This window comes from Streptopelia decaocto (genome assembly GCF_964273445.1).
Source record: "Streptopelia decaocto genome assembly, chromosome: 2".
Lineage (NCBI taxonomy): Eukaryota > Metazoa > Chordata > Aves > Columbiformes > Columbidae > Streptopelia > Streptopelia decaocto.
Genome location: NC_138655.1, coordinates 70,602,251 through 70,620,830, shown reverse-complemented (window position 1 = coordinate 70,620,830; position 18,580 = coordinate 70,602,251). Strand labels below are relative to the sequence as shown.

The window sequence follows — 18,580 nt, the reverse complement described above, 5'->3', positions numbered from 1 at the left end:
CACAGAAACCACTTAGTCTCTCTCTCTTTCTCTCTGGGTCATTTCAAGGTCCTGCTCTTAATCTTCAAAGCTTTTAATTTTCAGAGATTAGGCTACCTCTCTGCCCTGCCAAGGCTGCTGTGCTCATCAGGGTCACTGAAGCTTGCTGAACTCTCAATGAAGGATTTAGTCGCTGGATATTCATGGCATTTTTAAAATTTTAGGTCTTAATCTGTGGAAACACCTAGTGTGAGTGACCAGCATGTCCTGCAATCTAGCAGTTTTCAGCTTCTTTTTACCAAATGTTCATGTTTGCCTAGTCAAAACTGGGAAGATTATGATTTTAATTTTTTTTTTTAAACACACTGCTGATAGGAGACTTGTAGATAAATAAATAAACCATGCAGGAAACACAGTCTTACAAATTTTTATTGGTGTGAGAGGCTGCAGGCATCTCTTTTCTCTTTGAATGATTGGATGAGCAGAGTGAAAAAGAAGAAGGATTTTTCTTCAAGAGGAAGGAGGGTGGTGGCAGTTACGCTGGAGGTTTATGACGTGTATCTGTAAATAACAGGTATAATAAGCTCATGCAGTCATACACAATTTCAAATGAATTATCTTCTGTTACTGAATATGATGAAAAGAGGCTTTTAATAGTAGCTATCCACTCCAGCACAATCTAAACTTCTGTTTAGGGGAGGAGAAAACTCAATGCATGTGCTGCCTTAGCCTGCATGGCTAACTCTGAGCAAAACTTGGATAGGGGACTGGGACTGTTTTCCTGTGTCCACAACTCTTGCTGCTGCTATTTGGACCTTTGGGAATAGCTGCGGGATTTGAGAGAATTGGTTTGTTTTTATATGGTGTAGTGTGGTGTGTTTTTTGTTGTTGTGTCTTTTTTGTTGTTGTTCTTTGGTTGGTTGGCTTTTTTTTTTCTTCTTTTTTTTCGGGATAGTCAGGATGAACAGCTAGCCAAGCAATGAGATGTTGGCCCTGCAGAAGGTGTCATGACCAGAAAATGGATCAATATGAGTATCTAGGAAAACTGTCTTTCTTTTCAAGTCTGGCATGCATTTGTGGTTGGTTTGGGTTTTTTTTGTATGTGTGTGGCTTTAATTGTTGCTGGGTTTTGTTAGTTTGGTTTTTGATTTTTCTTTCCTTGCAACATAAGTTTTGTGGATGCTTAATTGTGTGATGAGGTAACGTGGAGGTAGTCTAGGTGGGCTGGATGTTTTGTTGAACTGTCCATGACAGGTAAATGCTTTTTTCCTTTGTTTACTTGTGATTTTATAGAGAGAGCAAGAATTGTGAGGAAGTTTATGTATTTAAATTACCATATGATTGCTCAAGTTCTTTTTATGGGCATGTCTTAACAGGACCTAATGGTAGCCCACAAGGTAACGCAGTCTGAAACTGCAGAACACAAAAGCTTCTTCAGACAGTGTGCTGCAAGCAATGGAGATTTCCTCAGGGAATACTTTTTCAAAATTTCTTTTCAGCAGATTGTTTTAAAGTACTTTTGACAAATCACCTCAGCACTGATGTTTTTGCATTCCTTCTGGACGACCTGTCCCAAACCATTTTTGCTGGGCGAGTCCCATTTAAACTGGATGCTAGACATTTTCCCTCTTGATGCTGCTGTTCATCCTGCGCTCGATTTGGATTCTGTTTGAGGGCAATGGAGTCTGGCAGAGATCTTTAATATTATTTTCCTGCTTATGTACTATATTTTTTGCTGGCTTAGACTTTGTGGTTAGCACAATTGTGAGAATGAAAACTTTTCATCCCTTTTTTACGTAAGGAAGTTTGGGACACATTTGAAGGTTAACTTGGGTTTCGTCTAATAAAAATGAAGAGGCTCATTTCTTGAAGCAGTACAGCAACCTAAGTGACTTTTTTATTATTAGTTTGGACAGTGTATTTTTATTAGTTCACTGTTGGAAGATGGTTTCAACTTATGACAGCTTTCTCTCCATGTTTTATGTTGATGTTTTTTCCATAATGGTCCTCAGTCCCAACAGCAAGAAAAATAAGGGATGTGCCTGGGGGAGATTGTCATGGTGTTGTTGCAAACAGTAGGGCCTGTGGCTGCTCATTGCAATGATTTACTTATGTTTTGAAAAATGCATTATTTCTTCTGAATATTTTGATTTCCGACCAAGTGCTGAATCTGAAAAATGTAATGGATGGTGACAAAAACATTCAGCAAAGAAAAAACAAACAAAACCCCAAACAAAAACAAAACAAAAGCCCACCAAAAAAAAATCCAAAACAAAACAAAGAAAGCAAACAAACCCCAACAATAACAACAAAACACAACCCCTCACTACTCCAAAATCACCAAACTGAAAAACCCCAACAAAACCCAAACAAACAAACAAAGCCCAATCAAGACAAACTTCTTGCTATCAAGAAGACTGAATTAGTTTGGGAAACCAGTGCATACTTAGAGCAAGTGGGGGGTGGAAGCCTTTCTTGTGTTTTGCTTAAGGTGCTCTTAATATGTCACATACCATCATCCATACGTATCCATGTGCAAGGACCAGAAAGGCTCAGAGCTGTAGAGGAACTTGATGTTGTGTGGGGCTGAGCTATGGAGTGACCTGAATGATGCTGCTTTTGATCTCTGTGCTATTAGGCCTTCAACAGCCTGGTGTGTTCAAGGATTTCCCTAGTGAGATCCTCCTGTCTCTCGTGCACTTGGGTTAGAGTCCAGATGTATCCAGGTTGTCATATAGCTCAGAGGTTATGGTAAACTTTAGAAGGTAGAAGACTTTCTACAGAGTAGCAGTATTCCTGTCTGAAATGTATCAGATTAAAATGTTAAACCATGTTTTAAAGTGAATGATTAGCTAAAGCTTAACTGTTGCAAAATAAATGGCCATAAAGATTAAGTTTTCACCTTTCTAATGAAATAAATTGTTTTTCTGGATGGTTAAGGTGGTGCTTTATTAATTCCCACACTCCTAAAGTTTGAGGACAACAGCTGTTACTACCCCTGTTTTCAAAACTTTGTGCAGCTTTTCAATTCCTTAATTTTTAATACTAATAAAATGTCTTTGTTTATAGAAGAAAAAATCATTAGATAGAATGTTGAAATTAATCTTTAGGTGGAACTGTAGAAATTTATTGTTGTAGTTATCTTGACAGTATTCAAGTAGTAGTAGTATTCCTTGTAGTATTCCTTGTAGTATTCCTTGTAGTATTCCTTGTAGTATTCCTTGTAGTATTCCTTGTAGTATTCCTTGTAGTATTCCTTGTAGTATTCCTTGTAGTATTCCTTGTAGTATTCCTTGTAGTATTCCTTGTAGTATTCCTTGTAGTATTCCTTGTAGTATTCCTTGTAGTATTCCTTGTAGTATTCCTTGTAGTATTCCTTGACAGTAAAATAAGAGGTCCCATACAGTTTCCCTGCCTCAGAGCAACAGGCAAGGCATCTCTGTGCATTTGTGTTTCCAGAGCATGTAATCAAGAATAATTAAGCAAATGTGCATTTATTTCATAGAGCCTGACAAATGAGACGTGTGACTCTTAAGAATATGTCCTTGAAGTAGCATGGAGGCAATTAACACTTTAGTGTTCCACCACACAAATTATAGATCAGTTGTGGGGTAAGGTTTTCTTGTCAGTGGATCTTGGCAAGATATCTTGTGAAGGTGATGGTTGGCAAATTAAGCTTTTCTACTAGTAGTAAAATGCTACTACTTTTGTAGTTAAAGAAGGGATACAATTGTGTGAATGTAAAATGTATCTAGAAAACAAGTATCTGAATAAATAATAGCAAACTTAAATAAACTTTATTGCAGACCAAGGCCTGTTTTCTCATGTCTTCTCGGTTTTAAAGCTTGGCTTGGTGGTGTGGACGTAAATACCTTCTGCAGATGTCTAGGTCAGAGTCTACAAAGCCATTCTGCTCACATTGGAAGTCACAAAAATCTGTGGTCACCCAATTTGGTGGGCTGACCAGGAGGGAGCCTGGAGGGTGGCAGTAAGCACAGAAATTGCAGTGATCAGAATCGTCTGTGGTCTGTAGTTGAATCACAGAATATCCTGAGTTGGAAGGAACCACAAGGATCACAGAGTCTGACTCATATCCATGCATAGGCTAACCCCAAAATTCACACCATTTAAGCCTCAGGACATCAAACAGGGGTTCAGTCAATGCACCTTACAACTTCATTCCTGTCAAGGCAGAGAACCTGCAGGCAAGTGGCTTTCAGAAAAGTTATGAGAGGCTGTGCAGTCTCTCCTTCATTGGTGTGCTGACATCCCCTTCAAAGGGAAGCAGAGTTGGTTTTGCTCTTCTCCCAGTCTTCCAAGCTGTGCGGTGCTGCTTCTAGCTGAGAAGCAGCCAGTGTCCACAGGGGCATCTTCCCTGGGTTGGAGGAGGAGGCAGGTCATTGTTTCATGAGCTCTTTCCCCTTTGCGTGGTTTTGGTTTTGGGAGAGTGGGAGTCTGGAACTGACAGACCTGACCTGAGGCACGTCATGGGCAGCTCTTGGAGTTAATGCTTGTGAAATGTGAAGGGACCCAGTCATCTTAACCTATGTACCTGAGAGTGGCATCAAAAGCTCATGGAGGCTTTTGGGGTGTTGGGCAGCACATCACATCTCAAGCACTAAAATGTTCTGTGGTCTGATTTTTGTCTTGTGGATTTTTATTTATTTTTTTTTTTTGGTGAGGGTGTTTTTCTGTTGGGCTTTTGTGAGAGTTTGAATCGTGATTTTATAGCTTGTGGTTGTCAATACTGAAACAGCTGTCTCTCCTCCTCCCCTGCTTTGCCCAAGAGTTTACTCATAAGTCTCTGTTGTCAAGGGGAAAAATCTACATCTATACAAAGGCATCTATGGAAACATTTGAAGATTTGCTAATTTTGAATTTTAGTGATTACCACTGGCAAATGAATGCAATAAGAGTGCTTTTCTTCAAAAATGACTTCCAGTGCAAAATGTGTTGCAAAATTACTGTTGTGCTTAGCTCTCTCCCAGCCCATTATGTACCAAATAAAGTGCCAGGCCAAAAAGTGGGTGAATAATTCTTATAAGGTTTTCCTAGGACAACCTTCAAGATAGTCTAATTTGGCATTCAGGTTTACATGTGAAAATTTGTTTACATGTGAAAATGAGTCCAATATTTCAGAGTAGAAATTTAAATAAAAGCAGCATATAGAAACAGCTAATGCCAGATGTTTTATTTAAAAACATTTAATTTTATTAACATTGAAGCTCCTTAATAGCTGTGTTTGCACTCTGCCCTCCTTGTTGATGATGAGGTTATAAGCCAAGTGAGCAGCTCTCAAGGCTTGGAAACGTGTTTCTCTTCAGCTGGTGAGGAGGAAATCCTTTCCTTTCTCCATAAACAGATCATCTGTGAGACTTCAGGTAGAGCTGCCAGAAAGTGCTGTAGGACCGTCCTGAACTCGCCTCTCATTGCAAGTAAAACCATCGACTTGAGGATCCAAACCTAGAACCCCCTGCTGCTGGGTGCACCCGCTGTCTGCCGGTGCAGCTTCCAAACGGCTGCAGAATCGCAGCGTAATTGCCCTGAGCGTGCAGGCAGCCAAATGAGTTTGTGCTGTGTAATTAGTAAAAGCTGTGAACTTGTTACACTTCCTATTCCACAGCAACTATTCATGTGTGTGCTCCTGCTCTGGGGTGAACACAAAAGTAGACTTGTATAGGCAAGCTCACGCTCTGTTTATCCCATGGGAGTTAATCTGTCTGTGTGCTTGGTGTGTGTGTGTGTGTGTGTTTGTTTTATCACTGACTAAACTGAGGTAGTAATCCACTTCTGATAAAAATAATTGTCTCCAGTTTAACCTCCAGTGGTGAACTAACAGCTTAAACCTCTGCAAATCTGTGACTAGCCCAGGATCTCCAGTAATGAAGCTGTGAAAAATAGTAACCTCTGTCAGGGTTAAGACCACATCAGTACAGTAAAATATTAATTTATTTCACGTTTGCTACTCAGTAATTGTGCTTGCTAGCAAGAGGCATTGATGGTCCAACAATAAATGCAAATCCCATTTCCTAAATTGAATTAACATGGAGAAATAAGTGGACTGAGGGAAAAGCATTTTGTTTTAAGAGCTTGTATGTCAAGCTCTGAAGGAACCCTTGCCAAATATGATACTGATGGAAAATTTCCAAAAAGCAGACAGAGACCCTAGAAAGCATATTGATCAATGCAATGTAGAATTTATTTTCGTATACTTACATACACAAATACATGTCCTACTGCAAAGTAGGACAGTTTTAAAATAGTTCTTGCTGAGTCTAGTTAAACTGACCACATGCTGAGAAAGAGCATAATTGGCCAATTAATCCAGTAGGATGTCACTTTCAAGTGTGTTCTGTGTTGCGTTGGGAAATCTCTTCTTCAGCTTATCTTTTTAGTGTCATCAATTATAGTGGAAAATTGTAAAAGATAGTGTTTTGTTTTGTTTTTTTTTTCCTCAAGGTATTAGAGAATGATTTCTAGTAGAAGGGAAAAGTTTATGAAAAACTATTAGAACTACTTCTTCCAAACGATTTAAGTCAGTTTTATTATTTTAATTATGAAAATATTGGAGCTCTTTTTGATACTATGAGTTAGAATCTTTGTGAGAATGAAGTGATTGTGCAGGTCCCCTTTGCTTCTGCTCTGTGACTCTGGAATTTTTCTAATGGAGATGATCTGACACTTTGTTCTCCTGGAACCCCAACTGTGGGTCCCATGATGTGACTGGGAGCGCTGGAGGAACCCTTTGCCTGAAGAGGTAGAAGCATCAAGTGATCCAGCTGGGGGAGATTCATTTATTTTACTTTCCTCCTTGCCCCTTTGTCCTGTAGGTTTTCAGTACTGATTTTTTTTTTTTTAATTATTTTTTCCTCCAAGGCATCTGTTGATCCAAGTGCAAGGAGATTTTAAACGAAAACCCAAATATAACATGAACTTCAAAGTGTGGGTGATAGCAAAACCACATGACCAGAAGTTACGCAGTGTAAAGATGCTTGGGAGGAATGTGCAGCCAGAGTCTGAGAGCTACTGACAGTGGTGGGAAATATATAAACTGGGAACTGATAAGCACTGGTCAAGTGACATGTCATCTCTGTAGAAGAATGTGATGCAAAGTTGAAAAGAAGTGAGAAAATAAGCCTCTTGTTTGTGTTTTACCTTGAAGCAATATCATCGTTAATATAGCACTACTAATGCAAATCTCTTCACCATTTGCTAGCTCATAAAGTTTGTGTCGTCTTAATGCAAAAATATATGGTGGAGATTGAAGTGATGATGCCATTAGTGTTCCACAAAATGACAGGATAAACTTCCTGCTGAAAACTATTATATATGGGTTGAACTTTTGGAGTGGCAAGGGACGCAGCTTTGTTCATTATTGAGGAACACTCTTGAAAAATGGTCACTTACTGACTGGAGAGGCAGAAGTAAGCCCTTAAATATTTTAGGAGCTCTTAGAAGGTAATTGTTTTAATGTGTGGAAATTGAGCCATTGACAACCGAGAAATAACCAGCATGATGATTCAGAAAGTAGGGGAAAAGGGTGGGAAGGGGATTCTGATTTTCCAGCTTCTGATGTTTGCTTGCACAGAAACTACTAAAAAGGACAAATGGAACAAATGTTCCCTCATTTTAATTTGCTTCATTTTGCAGTATGTGAAAGTGATTCATTGTCTTCTGGCAAAAATCATTGCCTTGTGGTAAGGTACACAGAAGTCTCCACCCAGACGTTCACCGACATATACTGAAAATACATTAGTAATAAATAATTAGGTACTATTGATGTGGCTTATGAGGCATACTTGGTGAATCTCTTGAATGTTTTATTCAACCCTTTTGAGTTTCTTGTATTTTTCCCTCTTCTTCTTCCATCCTGTTTATTTTCTATTTAAAAAGGGGAAGGAAAAGATGGAAACTCTGCCTGGTAAACGTTGTGCTTAGGAAGAGTAGGTGGGTGTAAAAGCCCGGCACACCTCACAGCGACAGTCTGTATTTTGTCCTTATTTGCAGAGTTACATAGGCAAATGTGCGTCACCCATGGTACTCAATCCTCTCACTGGCATTCGCATGTAACTTTTTGCATGGTATATCGGTTGTTAGCAGAGAATAAGGCAGTTAATTGTTAAATTCATGTTGGCAGAGACCATGACATTGCAATAATCCACAGGGGAAAAATCTTGTACAAGTCTCAGCATACTTTGTTCCTTTGCATACTGTTGTTTACACTGGTAATATGCAAGATTTTTCTTGCTCAGTTTTTGTTTAGGGAATATGCAGTTGGGATTACTTTTACCTGGATTAGTCAAATTTTAATTATTTTTATTTTTTTTATGAAGTGTGAACAGACATCTGAATAGTCTCTGTTTCTTTTTATCTACTCATGTCAAATGGCGGTTCTTCAGTAAGTGTGTTATGGTCCAGGAATGCTCTGAATAAAACCACTATGATAAATAATTAGATGACTTGCAAATGTATCGCAAGTACAGGATGCAGACACATTCTGACTTCATGCTAAATTTTTAGATGGAAAAAACTGAGGTAAGAAAGGGAATTCTACTCACTTCATTTTAAAATGAGTGCGTTTGCCTCCAACTACCTGTCCTTTACCAGAAAGGGTTACTAGTGCTGTGAGCTATTCAGAGTGTATTGGAGGTGAATCTTGGCATTTAAAAGACTTTTAAAAATGTATTTTATTTCCTGAGCTCCTTTGTTTCCATTATTCAATGGGAACAACATGAACTTGAACATGATAGTTGGATTGTTGGATGATGATCTGTGAAGAACTTCAAAAAGGTTATTTGTTTGGATAAGATTTTCAGATGACTTTTAGAGAGATTCTTAATTCCTCTCTCCATGCATGAGTGTGCTCTTGCACCCTTTCAAAAGATTTGGCTTTTATACAATGTTTTCTTTCAATGTCAGAATTTTATTGTTCTGCATCTTTTTGAGTCTGCAATTGAAAGGAGAAGCATATTATATCGAAACTGCAACTTAACTGTATCTTAACAGCTTTAAAATCAAAGCCTAGGGTTTTTGCTGTCTTATTAATAGCAGGTTAAGAAACACTTGCCTTATTCTGTGTGTGTGCTGGCTTGCAGATCTTTTTCAGGGCAAACCTGATAGACTCATGTGCTTGAACTCTGGCAAAAATTTCATCCCTCATGCATTCAACAAGGAATAGTTGTTTTTTCCACTGCTGGTGTGGAGTACCTTAAACCATGAAGTGACTGTGGGGCAATAACCCATTGCAGAAGCATTTTCCACTCCTTGAAAACTGTTTGCAAGTGAAGATATAAATGCATAGGTGCTGAAATGAAAAGGTGAAAGCCAGTTGCCAAAATAATGCGCTTTAGAGCGTGTCTGTTGCCGCACATTGGCTTCTGGTCGCATGTGGTTATTCAGGCTGCTCTTGTGGGAGTCCGTGGCTTCTTCTTGATCTTAGGGATTGTTGTTGAATGCTGTTCTCATTAAGCTACTACTCCTGAAAAACATGGATGTGATTATTGGAGAAGGTTGATGGTCCACCAAGAAAACTGATTACTATGAGAGGCTGTAACAAAATATGAAGCATGTGTTAAGCATGTGTACTTTGACAGCTTTCCACAAAGAGCAGCGTCTGTGCTAGGTAGGTTTTCCTAACAGTTAGGTTGTTACATCAGGCAGAAGTAAATGCGAAATTATTATAGGATAAATTGTCAGGTTAGGCTGTCTTTAAATGCTGGCCGAGTCTGAAAACATTTTTAAAGTTACTAAGTTGAGGTTGCTTTTCATCCAGCCTATGCCCTTTTTGGGATAAACAGAAAACAACCCATGGTGTTGGTTTGGCTTGAATCAGTAACCCAGCATGTTTGCTTTGCTGATTATTTCGAGAGGGGCTTGGGGCAAGGTAAACTGATGCCTGGCTGATCTGATACTGCCTGATTCGGAGCCCATAAAATAGGCTTCTTGATGTGAGCATTCACAGCCTAGTTTACTGGGGTCTTGGCTGATCATCTTTTGGAAGTGCCTGTAATTCAAAGTACTCCAGGCTTCATGATCCTTTTTGTCATCTCTGCTTTTTCATAGCAACACTACCTCTCTGAGATCTCTCCTCCTATAGTACTCTGGTCCTCATTTTCATTTTTCTTCTCCTTTCTTGGAATAAGCAGATGGACCTCAAACTTGCAGGTTCCAAGTGCTCCCACAGAAAATATATGCCGGTACTGTGTAATGCCATACAATATTTTCTTGGTTTTGTATGTGTTTATTTGTCAGCCCTACAGCAAGATCTGAAAATCAATATCCTTCTCTTCCTGTTCTGTGGCTGTGGGCAGAGCTGTTCACATACAGATTTGCACAGCTCAGACTGCAGTGTGGTTTTATTCTTCTCTAGTCAGCCTTGCTGTGGAGCCCAAGGATCTTGCATTTGCTTTAACAGTCATATATGTGCTGACTCTTCTATACCATTGTTATGTTGTTTTTTCCTCATGTTCCAGTGCTATAGAGGATGTCTAGCTGATGTTTTTCTGAAAGTCTTAAGCCTCACTCCTCTTCTTCTCCCCATCTGCTAGTTTAGAGGAGCAAAAGTATGGTCACACAATGGTCAGAGAAGCGAAATTGTATGGAGAGCACAGAGTGGAAAGCATACCCATGGGTGATGCAGGTTCGCAGGGCTTGCAAAATCTGTTGGTGTTCCTTGCTCAGAGAAGGTCTGAGTAAATTTGTAATTAAGTTTGCTCCCACTGTCGTGGGCAGCCTGCAGAGCAATGGGCCACCTGTGGGGCCACAGCAGGCAGAATGTCCATGCTTTCCTTTCAGTAACAAATACATTTTGCTTTCTTTTAATTGAAACTCCTCCCTGTAAGTCAACAACCTGTTTTTTGGAGGGGAGGGGAAGGTATATTTGCTTGGAGACCAATTTAACTAGAAACTTAACTGGATGTCGCTGTTGCTACATGTCATCTCCTTATTTTTGAAGTCTTGTTCTTCTGATCAAGTGTTTGATTCAGAGAGAAAGATAAAATTTACAGCTACTTGTAATATTTTACTGTAGGTTGTATTCTGAAGAATAATAATGGCATAGTAATAAACAACTGTTTGGTTTTGCCCCTCACATCTACTAATTTTTAGTCTATACACCCCTTAAAATCACCTGTGTCAGCCTTTTGTGAGAACTTTGCAGTGCTCAAGTGTCGAGGGTTAAGATTGCGGGGTGACAATAAAACCCTGGCAGATGTATTGTTAACCCCCTCCCCCCCAACTTCCCCTTTTTTTGCCCCTCCCTCTCCCCCCTTCCCACTAAGGACAGGCGATCGGGAGGAAAAGGAGGACGGAGAGAAGAGAGTTGGAAAAATTAACAATGTTTTACTAATGCTACCAATAAGAATAGAGAAAATAATACAAAATATACAAAACCAATCCTGAAAGTCTCAGCAACTGCAGAGTCGGCACCTGAAGTCCTGGATTAGACTCTGCAGCCAAGCGGAGCTGGATTCAGTCTCTCACTAGGCCTCAGTTCGCAGGGACGACTCGCAAGGTCCTCTCCTAATGTCGGCCATAAGCAGAAGGGAAAAAGCAAAGGGAAAAGGGACGAGATCCTCGTGATCTCCCACTTTTATATGAAGTATTCATGTGAACGGAATGTTATACACAGTTGGTCAGTTTCTTAGTCACTTGTTTCTCGTCGCCCCTCTCGTGAGATGTCCATCCATGCTTATCAATAAGTTTGCATTCCATTGCTAAGTTTACCAAAACATGTGTCTGGTTCTCCAGGAAAATGCAGTTAATATGAAGGCTTTAGCTGACAGGCAAAATTCACTGAAAGAGAAACTTGTTTTTAGCAAAACCAGGACATCAAGTGTCATCAGTGTTTTTAAGGGCTCAACGTAGGTCCAAGTCCTATGAGAAGCAGGAGAAGGGCAGTTGGCACAGTCCTTGTTTTGCAGATGGGGGATGCAAGATACAGAGAAACTGAACTTGCATCCTCAGAGTAACTGAGGTCTGGCTTTTAATGTGGCACATGGGCACCCCTGTGGAGTTCTGCCTTACTTGCTCACAACTGTGCAGGGAAGCTGTGGCTACAGGGAAATTGAAAATGAGTTGTCCTTTGTCCCAGATGGAGACCTTAATCCCAGATTTGTTCCTGTTTTGTTTCCAGAGGAGAGATTTCTTCCTTTTGTCTCAAGTACTAATGGAAGGGGAGAGGTTTAGAAATGCTCCATTTCATTCTCTTTCAAAGAAGCACAGTGTACCCTAGTAGAATATAACTCTTTTGTAAGTGAGGAGATACAAGAGATGCTCATGTTAATATTTTAAGTTTGCTACTCTGTCAAAAGTTGCTCAGGCCCTTGGCAAATTAACTATTCCAGAGGAGTCCTGTGGGAAGGGGCAGCCATTGTCAATCTGCAGGATGTGAGAGCAGGCAAAGGTTGTGTCCAAGTGAATAAACGGGAGGAGTGTAGGTGGGCAGAGACTTAGTCCTAAACCTGGAATTGCTCCAGGAAACGTTGAAATCCAGACTGCAGGAAACTCTTGTGGCAGAACTGCATGTTGCTGCTTGGCACTTCAAAAGACCTACAAACCACCTGCAGCATTGAGTTCACAGTTTTCCTGATTTATCCTAATGCTGCTCAATCAGACCTTTCAAAGAACAATTTCATTTAGAGTTTGATATACTTTAAGATTTTTTTTTTTTTTAAACCTGTAGAGAAAAGTTGCTGTTCTGAAACCGGAATTGAGTCCTTTATTACCAGGTATCAGAGTTTCACATTTTTTCAGGTGGTTAATTTGTGGGTCTGATGTGTTCTGTGTGGTGGGGTTTGTTTGTTTGTTCATTTTTTTTTTTAAATACATTCTTCTGGAAGTGATTTATTTTTTTTTTCTTGAAATATTTGTCACTGCTTCACTGACTTGCTTTCCTCTGCAAATTTTTTGGGGGAGTCGGTATTAAACATGTTCTGTTCTTATTGAATTAAATGAAAATATATTTTTGTTGCTCAAACAGGTGTGGGCAAGAATATAGAAAAGTGGGGAAGAACCTTTGTTGTCTGGAAAATAGTTGGGTTTGTTCTGAGGTAGTTAAAGCCAGTGGGAAATTCTGCTGAGTGTCTGTGCAAAAGGGTTGGCCTTGAAATCTTTCAGCAGAATCATAATTCATATAACTGAGGAACATTGTGCTGGTTTTGAATTTGTATCTAGAAGTGGGTCTAGGGTTCACGTGATACAAATTAAGCTGCATCTGAATGTGTTCTAAGAACATCTTTGCTTCTTGCATGTTCTCATATGATAAATTCACAGAATCACAGAAGGGTTGAGGTTGGAAGGGACCTCTGGACGTCATCTGGTCCAACCCACCACCCTGCTCAAGCAGGGCTGCCTAGAGCTGGTTGTCCAAGAATTGCATGTATAGTTTCAGAGAAAAGAGTGAGAATATGCTGCTGTACAAATGCAAGGCATTTGGCTTTTCTTACTTTCCTGCCTTCCATCAAATGAGCAGGTTTGGTGCAGAAGCCCAGGTGCTGGCTGTGTCCTGATGCCAGTTTGCGGGTGGAGGGCCTAGAAATCAAAAATGGTGCTCTTGTCCAGGTTGAAAAGATGCATCTAATAGTAATTTGTCTGAAGAACAAATGAGAAATGTAGCAGCTAATTGAGACAGTCATTCAGTTTAAGACCGGGGTGAAATCAAGACAGTGCCAGAGTGAAAGAAAACTCAATTTTGCCTTGCTGCATGAAAACCAGATCTTTTTTTGTGCTTTCAAGACCTGTTAGGGTACAAGAGCAGACTTGTGAAAGTGTAAGAAACCTCTTGTTTGACCTTGCAATTTCTTTTCATGCTTTACTATGCTTAGCTTCAAAATATATCTGTGAAAATCAAAATGTGTTGTCATCACTTGGTACTTCTCTAATAGGGATTTCTAGTCCTTGTGGTGGGCTGGCCTTGGCCAGCGGTCCACCCAGCTGTTCTCTTCCCTCCTTATCTTCAGTGGAACAGAGGGATAGTAACGTGAAAAAGCTCATTTGTTGAGATACAGATGGGGAGATCACTTACCAATTACTGTCACAGGCAAAACTAGCTTGACCTGCAGAAAATTAATTTATTGCCAATTAAAATAGTGTTGGATGATGAGAAACAAAGACATAACTTGTAATACCTTCCCCCACCACCCCACTCCCTACCCAGTTTTCCCTAGGCTCAAGTTTACTCCTTCATTCCCAACTCCTCTGCCTCTTCCCTGCACCTTATATATTTCTCTTCTGTTCTCTTTTTAGGAGGGGCAAGAAGCACAGTATAATTCTGAGGACCCAGCTGTCGGTGAGAGTCCATGCTTGCATTGGTAAGTGAAGTTCCACTTGCCTGAAAGAGAGCAAATAAACAGAATCCATCTCTGAGAAGCAAATCTGGAGAGTACGAATCAGGGTTGCTGTTTTCCAAGTTAGGGATCATGGCAAATAAATAGATTTTTTCATTGCATTTGTTGCATGCTAAAATTAGCTTATATTACTTACATTACTCTTAAAGTATGTTAAACAGCAAAGTATAGAATTTGATAGTGAAGTGTGATGGTTGGGGCGCTTTGGAGAATCTTGGATTATCTGTCTTGCCACAGCCTTTGTGTGTGCCTGAACAAGACTGTGTTCTGAATTTGGAAGGGGATCTGAAGAGTTGTTGACTGACAGCTAACTACTGTATTTTAATAGCCTGTAATGTTTACTACGTCACATCTTGCAGATCGTGGCGGCGTATTTGTCATTATGACAGTGTCAGTGCCTTAAAAACCTTGGTTAAAACAATGCTGTCACAAGAAAAAGTCTAATCAGAGTCATAATGCACGTGCTGTAAAAGCTTTAAGGTTGCATAAACGGAGGCTGATGTACTATGATGGCATTAATATGTTCTCCAGCATTCTGCAGAGCAGTGTGCTTCACTGAGTGTTGGTGGCAAAGCTAGCGCTCATATTCTAGATGCTAGATGTTATGGGTGGCTGCTTTAAAAAAAAAAAATAAAAACAATCCTGTGTGTATGTGCCACAGTTGCTATTTTATTTTTTACTTCTCTATAGCAGATTCAACATCATCATGTTTAGCTTGTAGTTGGTCTTATTTCAAGAGATCATAGCTGAAACATTGGAATATAGATACTTTTCTTAAAAGGAGGAGGAGGTAGTTTAAATTTTATAACTTTTCTGCAGTGCTACTACTATTGGAGGATTCAGTCTTTAAATGCAACTAAATGTCTTTCCCCCGCCCTCAGGACATGTTATGAAACAACCTTTCTGGGAATTGGAACTGAGCATAAGCAACCTACAGAATTCCTTGAATACTTCCCATTGAGAGTGATCTCTAGGCTGCCTCACATTGGAACAAATTCTTCTCTACTACCATTGGCTTGAGGAAGTACAGTAGAGCAGGTCTGCGTGTTAAGGAGAAACAGCGACGCAGCAAAGGCTAGGCTGATTTTATAAATGTGAATGAAATTAAGAACAGCTTGGAGAAGCCTGTTCTTGTTAGGTTTGGGAATATCTCTGACAAAACAGACAAGTGTAGCAAGACAAGATTTCATATGTTTCCTGGATTGAGATTTTGTAAAAACAGTTTTCGTGTAAAAAATTTTGGTCCAGATTCCAGCTATCGAGGAACTGGAGCACACCACGTCCTGAGCTTCAATATGTGGTTGCTTTGTTGTTATCTGTTTCCATTCAGCTTCACTGTGGGCTTTTAGGTGTGTATTACTGTGCATGTATTTTAATTGTTCTTGTATGAAAGCGTGTATGAAGGTGCTGTTACTCTCTGGCATCGGTAATGCACTCATCGGTGAGTACAGTGGAAGTCAGGCTGCAAAACTTGAGTCCAGATTTCAAACTCCTAGAGCCGGGAGGTGTGTTTGGATATGGGCTTTTGGCTTGGTTTGTTACAGGCAGAAAAGCCAAATGCAAGATCTGGTTCTAATTTCCAAACCCATTGCTGAAGTTTAGATTTCTAGGATAAGCTTTTGTTTCAGTCTGTAGCTTGATGTAATGTAGTTCCTTTTCTCTTTCATTTCTACATATCAACTGTATCTTATTTTGGGATGCGATAGATTAGGGGAGTCGGGGTTTCTCTGCAGTTCTTAGTACTGGCTTCATTTGGTGACCTGTGCCTGGTACTTAAACTTCTCACAGAACAGAAGGGTTGTTTCACTGTCACAGTGAGTACTTTTCTTCATTTTTTGTGTCCTTTTGCATCAGCTGCCTGTTAACGTCTTTTTTGAAATATAAGCATTAGGTTTTGAGGTTAAAAGATGGGTTATGTATTTGGAGTGGAAGCCAGGAGCTAGAGCAATCTGAGATGGTGTTATGTGGAATAAAACTGTTTTGCTTTGGCTATTTTCTTTCAGTCTTCACAATATCATTGGAAAGCATTGTGGTTAGCAATGTTACTGACTCTGCAAAGTAGCTAGCAAGGTAGCTGGGAGTGCTGTATGAGAAGATGTGGTTTGTTCCATGGTGCCTTTGCCACAGAGCCCCCTCTCATCCTTGCATTCAAGGTTTTACTTTGCTCTGAAGAGCTGAGGGGTGGGGTGTAAAGAAAACAGCTTTCCTTTCATAAACTCTTCTGTTTGCAAGTTGGACCAATATTTTTTTTTTTCTCCTCCCTAATGTGTTGTACTTTTAAATTGTGTCAAATACACAAATGTTTATGTTCAGATGTCCAGATAAAGTTTTCTATCATTAGTGACTTCGTATCTCCAGGGAATTCATTGAGCTTTAGTGTCAGAGGATATATATCCTAATAGGATATTTTATGATATTTTATGAGACTTGAGAAGCAAGTCCCATGTTAAGTGAGTTGGGTTTGTTTGGTTTTAAGCAGGGCAGGGAAGGAATAAAGCTTAATAATTTGAGTGTGGAAGTTACTAGTGAATGGTATTTTCTGCCCTGTTGCATACCAGTCACTCAAGCATCTCACTCAATGCATTAATACTTTCTTCTTTTTTTTCCTTTCAATTTGAGTTTTTGTCTTATGTTCAAACTAAGGACTTGCAGCATAGAGGAACAAGTTTTCATTTGAATATCATTCGACTTCTTTTCCTGCCTTGGCTTGATCCCGATTAAGTTGTTAGGACTAATTAAAAAGTAATTTCATAAATAAAATATAAGTGGTTTTAATACAAACCGCAATACTTACAATGTTGTTTTATATTAGAAGACTATTGCTGAAACCAGTTTTGCTCATAGAACGTGACTAATTGAAAATTATAGATGTACTTTTGTACCTGTTGATACTAAAAGACCTTACTGGAGGAAGATCAATCCTTTAATCATAATGTCAAATGTGTTTTTCCCACAATCTGTCAAATTTGACCTTTTATTCAAATTAGATTTATTGCGAGTTGGTACCCTGTGGGAAAAGTCCTTCTGGTATTTTTGGCAGCTGTAGGACTTCCCTTGTTTGTATTTAGTTGTGTCTTAATGTAATTTTAATTTATATGTATTTAACAATTACAGAGCTCAGCTGAAGCCTTGATAAAGTCCAATGTAAACGGGGATGTAGATTTACAGGCAGAACACCAACAGTGCTGAAAGCTTTAGCCTCTGAAGCTAAATGGAAGGTTTTAGTTGGAGCATCTCTTAGACAGTGGAGTTGTAAAGATCTTCAAAGCTCTGCTCTTCCTGGAGAGTGACTTGGTTTATTGACTGTGTCCTTGCTTGGACAGTTCTATCTGTGCCTGTGGCTTCATTTGTCTGTTCATTGCTTCTTGGTAGTTTTCTCACAAAATCTCAGGTGATCTCTGAGGGAAAATGCACTGTTTGCTCTTACATATCAGTATTTATCCTAAATTTTTGAGTCCCACATTCTCTTTTAATGCATTTATGCCTGTGATGAGAGGTCAGGAGTGTTGCTCTCAATACTGAGGATGAGTTTTGGACAGGGACCCTTGACAGTGACTTAGAATGATTCTGCTAAAAGAAGTTTGACATAAGCTTCAGGTGTTCATACAATGTAACACAAGAAGAATGCAAATAACGAAGGTTGATAGAATTCTGGATACATGTATTGACCTGGGATTGCTCAGAGTATTGTTGCTTGGAAGGTCAGCAAATGTTGTGAGGTGTTATTTTAAAGTTTATTTTTCCTTTGTGTCATTTTACTATTAAGAAAACGAAACCAAAACAAACATCCCCCATCCCCCCAAGCCAAACCAAACAACCAAAAAAACCAAACAAATAAAAAATCAGCCAAACACCACACCTCAATTGTTTGTTGTTTTTCATTATAAAATTATGGTTTTGAATGGTTAAGCTCTTTCATGTATTTATGCAAAGTCTATCTTTTATCTCCCTATAGATTAAAAATAATAATTTGCATAGATATGTCTGTGTATTAAATTTCATAGCTTGAGCCAGCTAGGTCCCTAAACAGTGTACAAGGATATTACTGCAAGAGTCTTGCTAACCATATGATATAGCTTCATTTTTAGTCATTATGGCTGTTTTTGTAACCCTGTTCTATTGGCTTTTGAACATAGTTGCAGATTTACTGGGTCACGGTGCTTAAGCGATGTACGGCGTGCCCGCTCTCCCCATCCTTCCATGGGTGCTCAACAGTGGATTATTCCCAGGGATGGGATACAACATGTGGCGTGGCA

The 18,580-nt window shown here is 39.5% G+C and overlaps 1 protein-coding gene across 2 annotated transcripts in view; it reads left to right on the top strand.

Annotated features, from left to right (window-relative positions):
• FHOD3 (formin homology 2 domain containing 3) overlaps window positions 1–18,580 on the top strand; it is a 384,646-nt gene that overhangs the window by 37,961 nt on the left and 328,105 nt on the right. For both annotated transcript variants that reach the window (XM_082045688.1, XM_082045687.1), the window contains exon 3: window positions 14,224–14,288. In XM_082045688.1, the coding sequence (XP_081901814.1) occupies window positions 14,224–14,288 (65 nt within the window). The remainder of the gene's footprint in view (window positions 1–14,223; window positions 14,289–18,580) is intronic.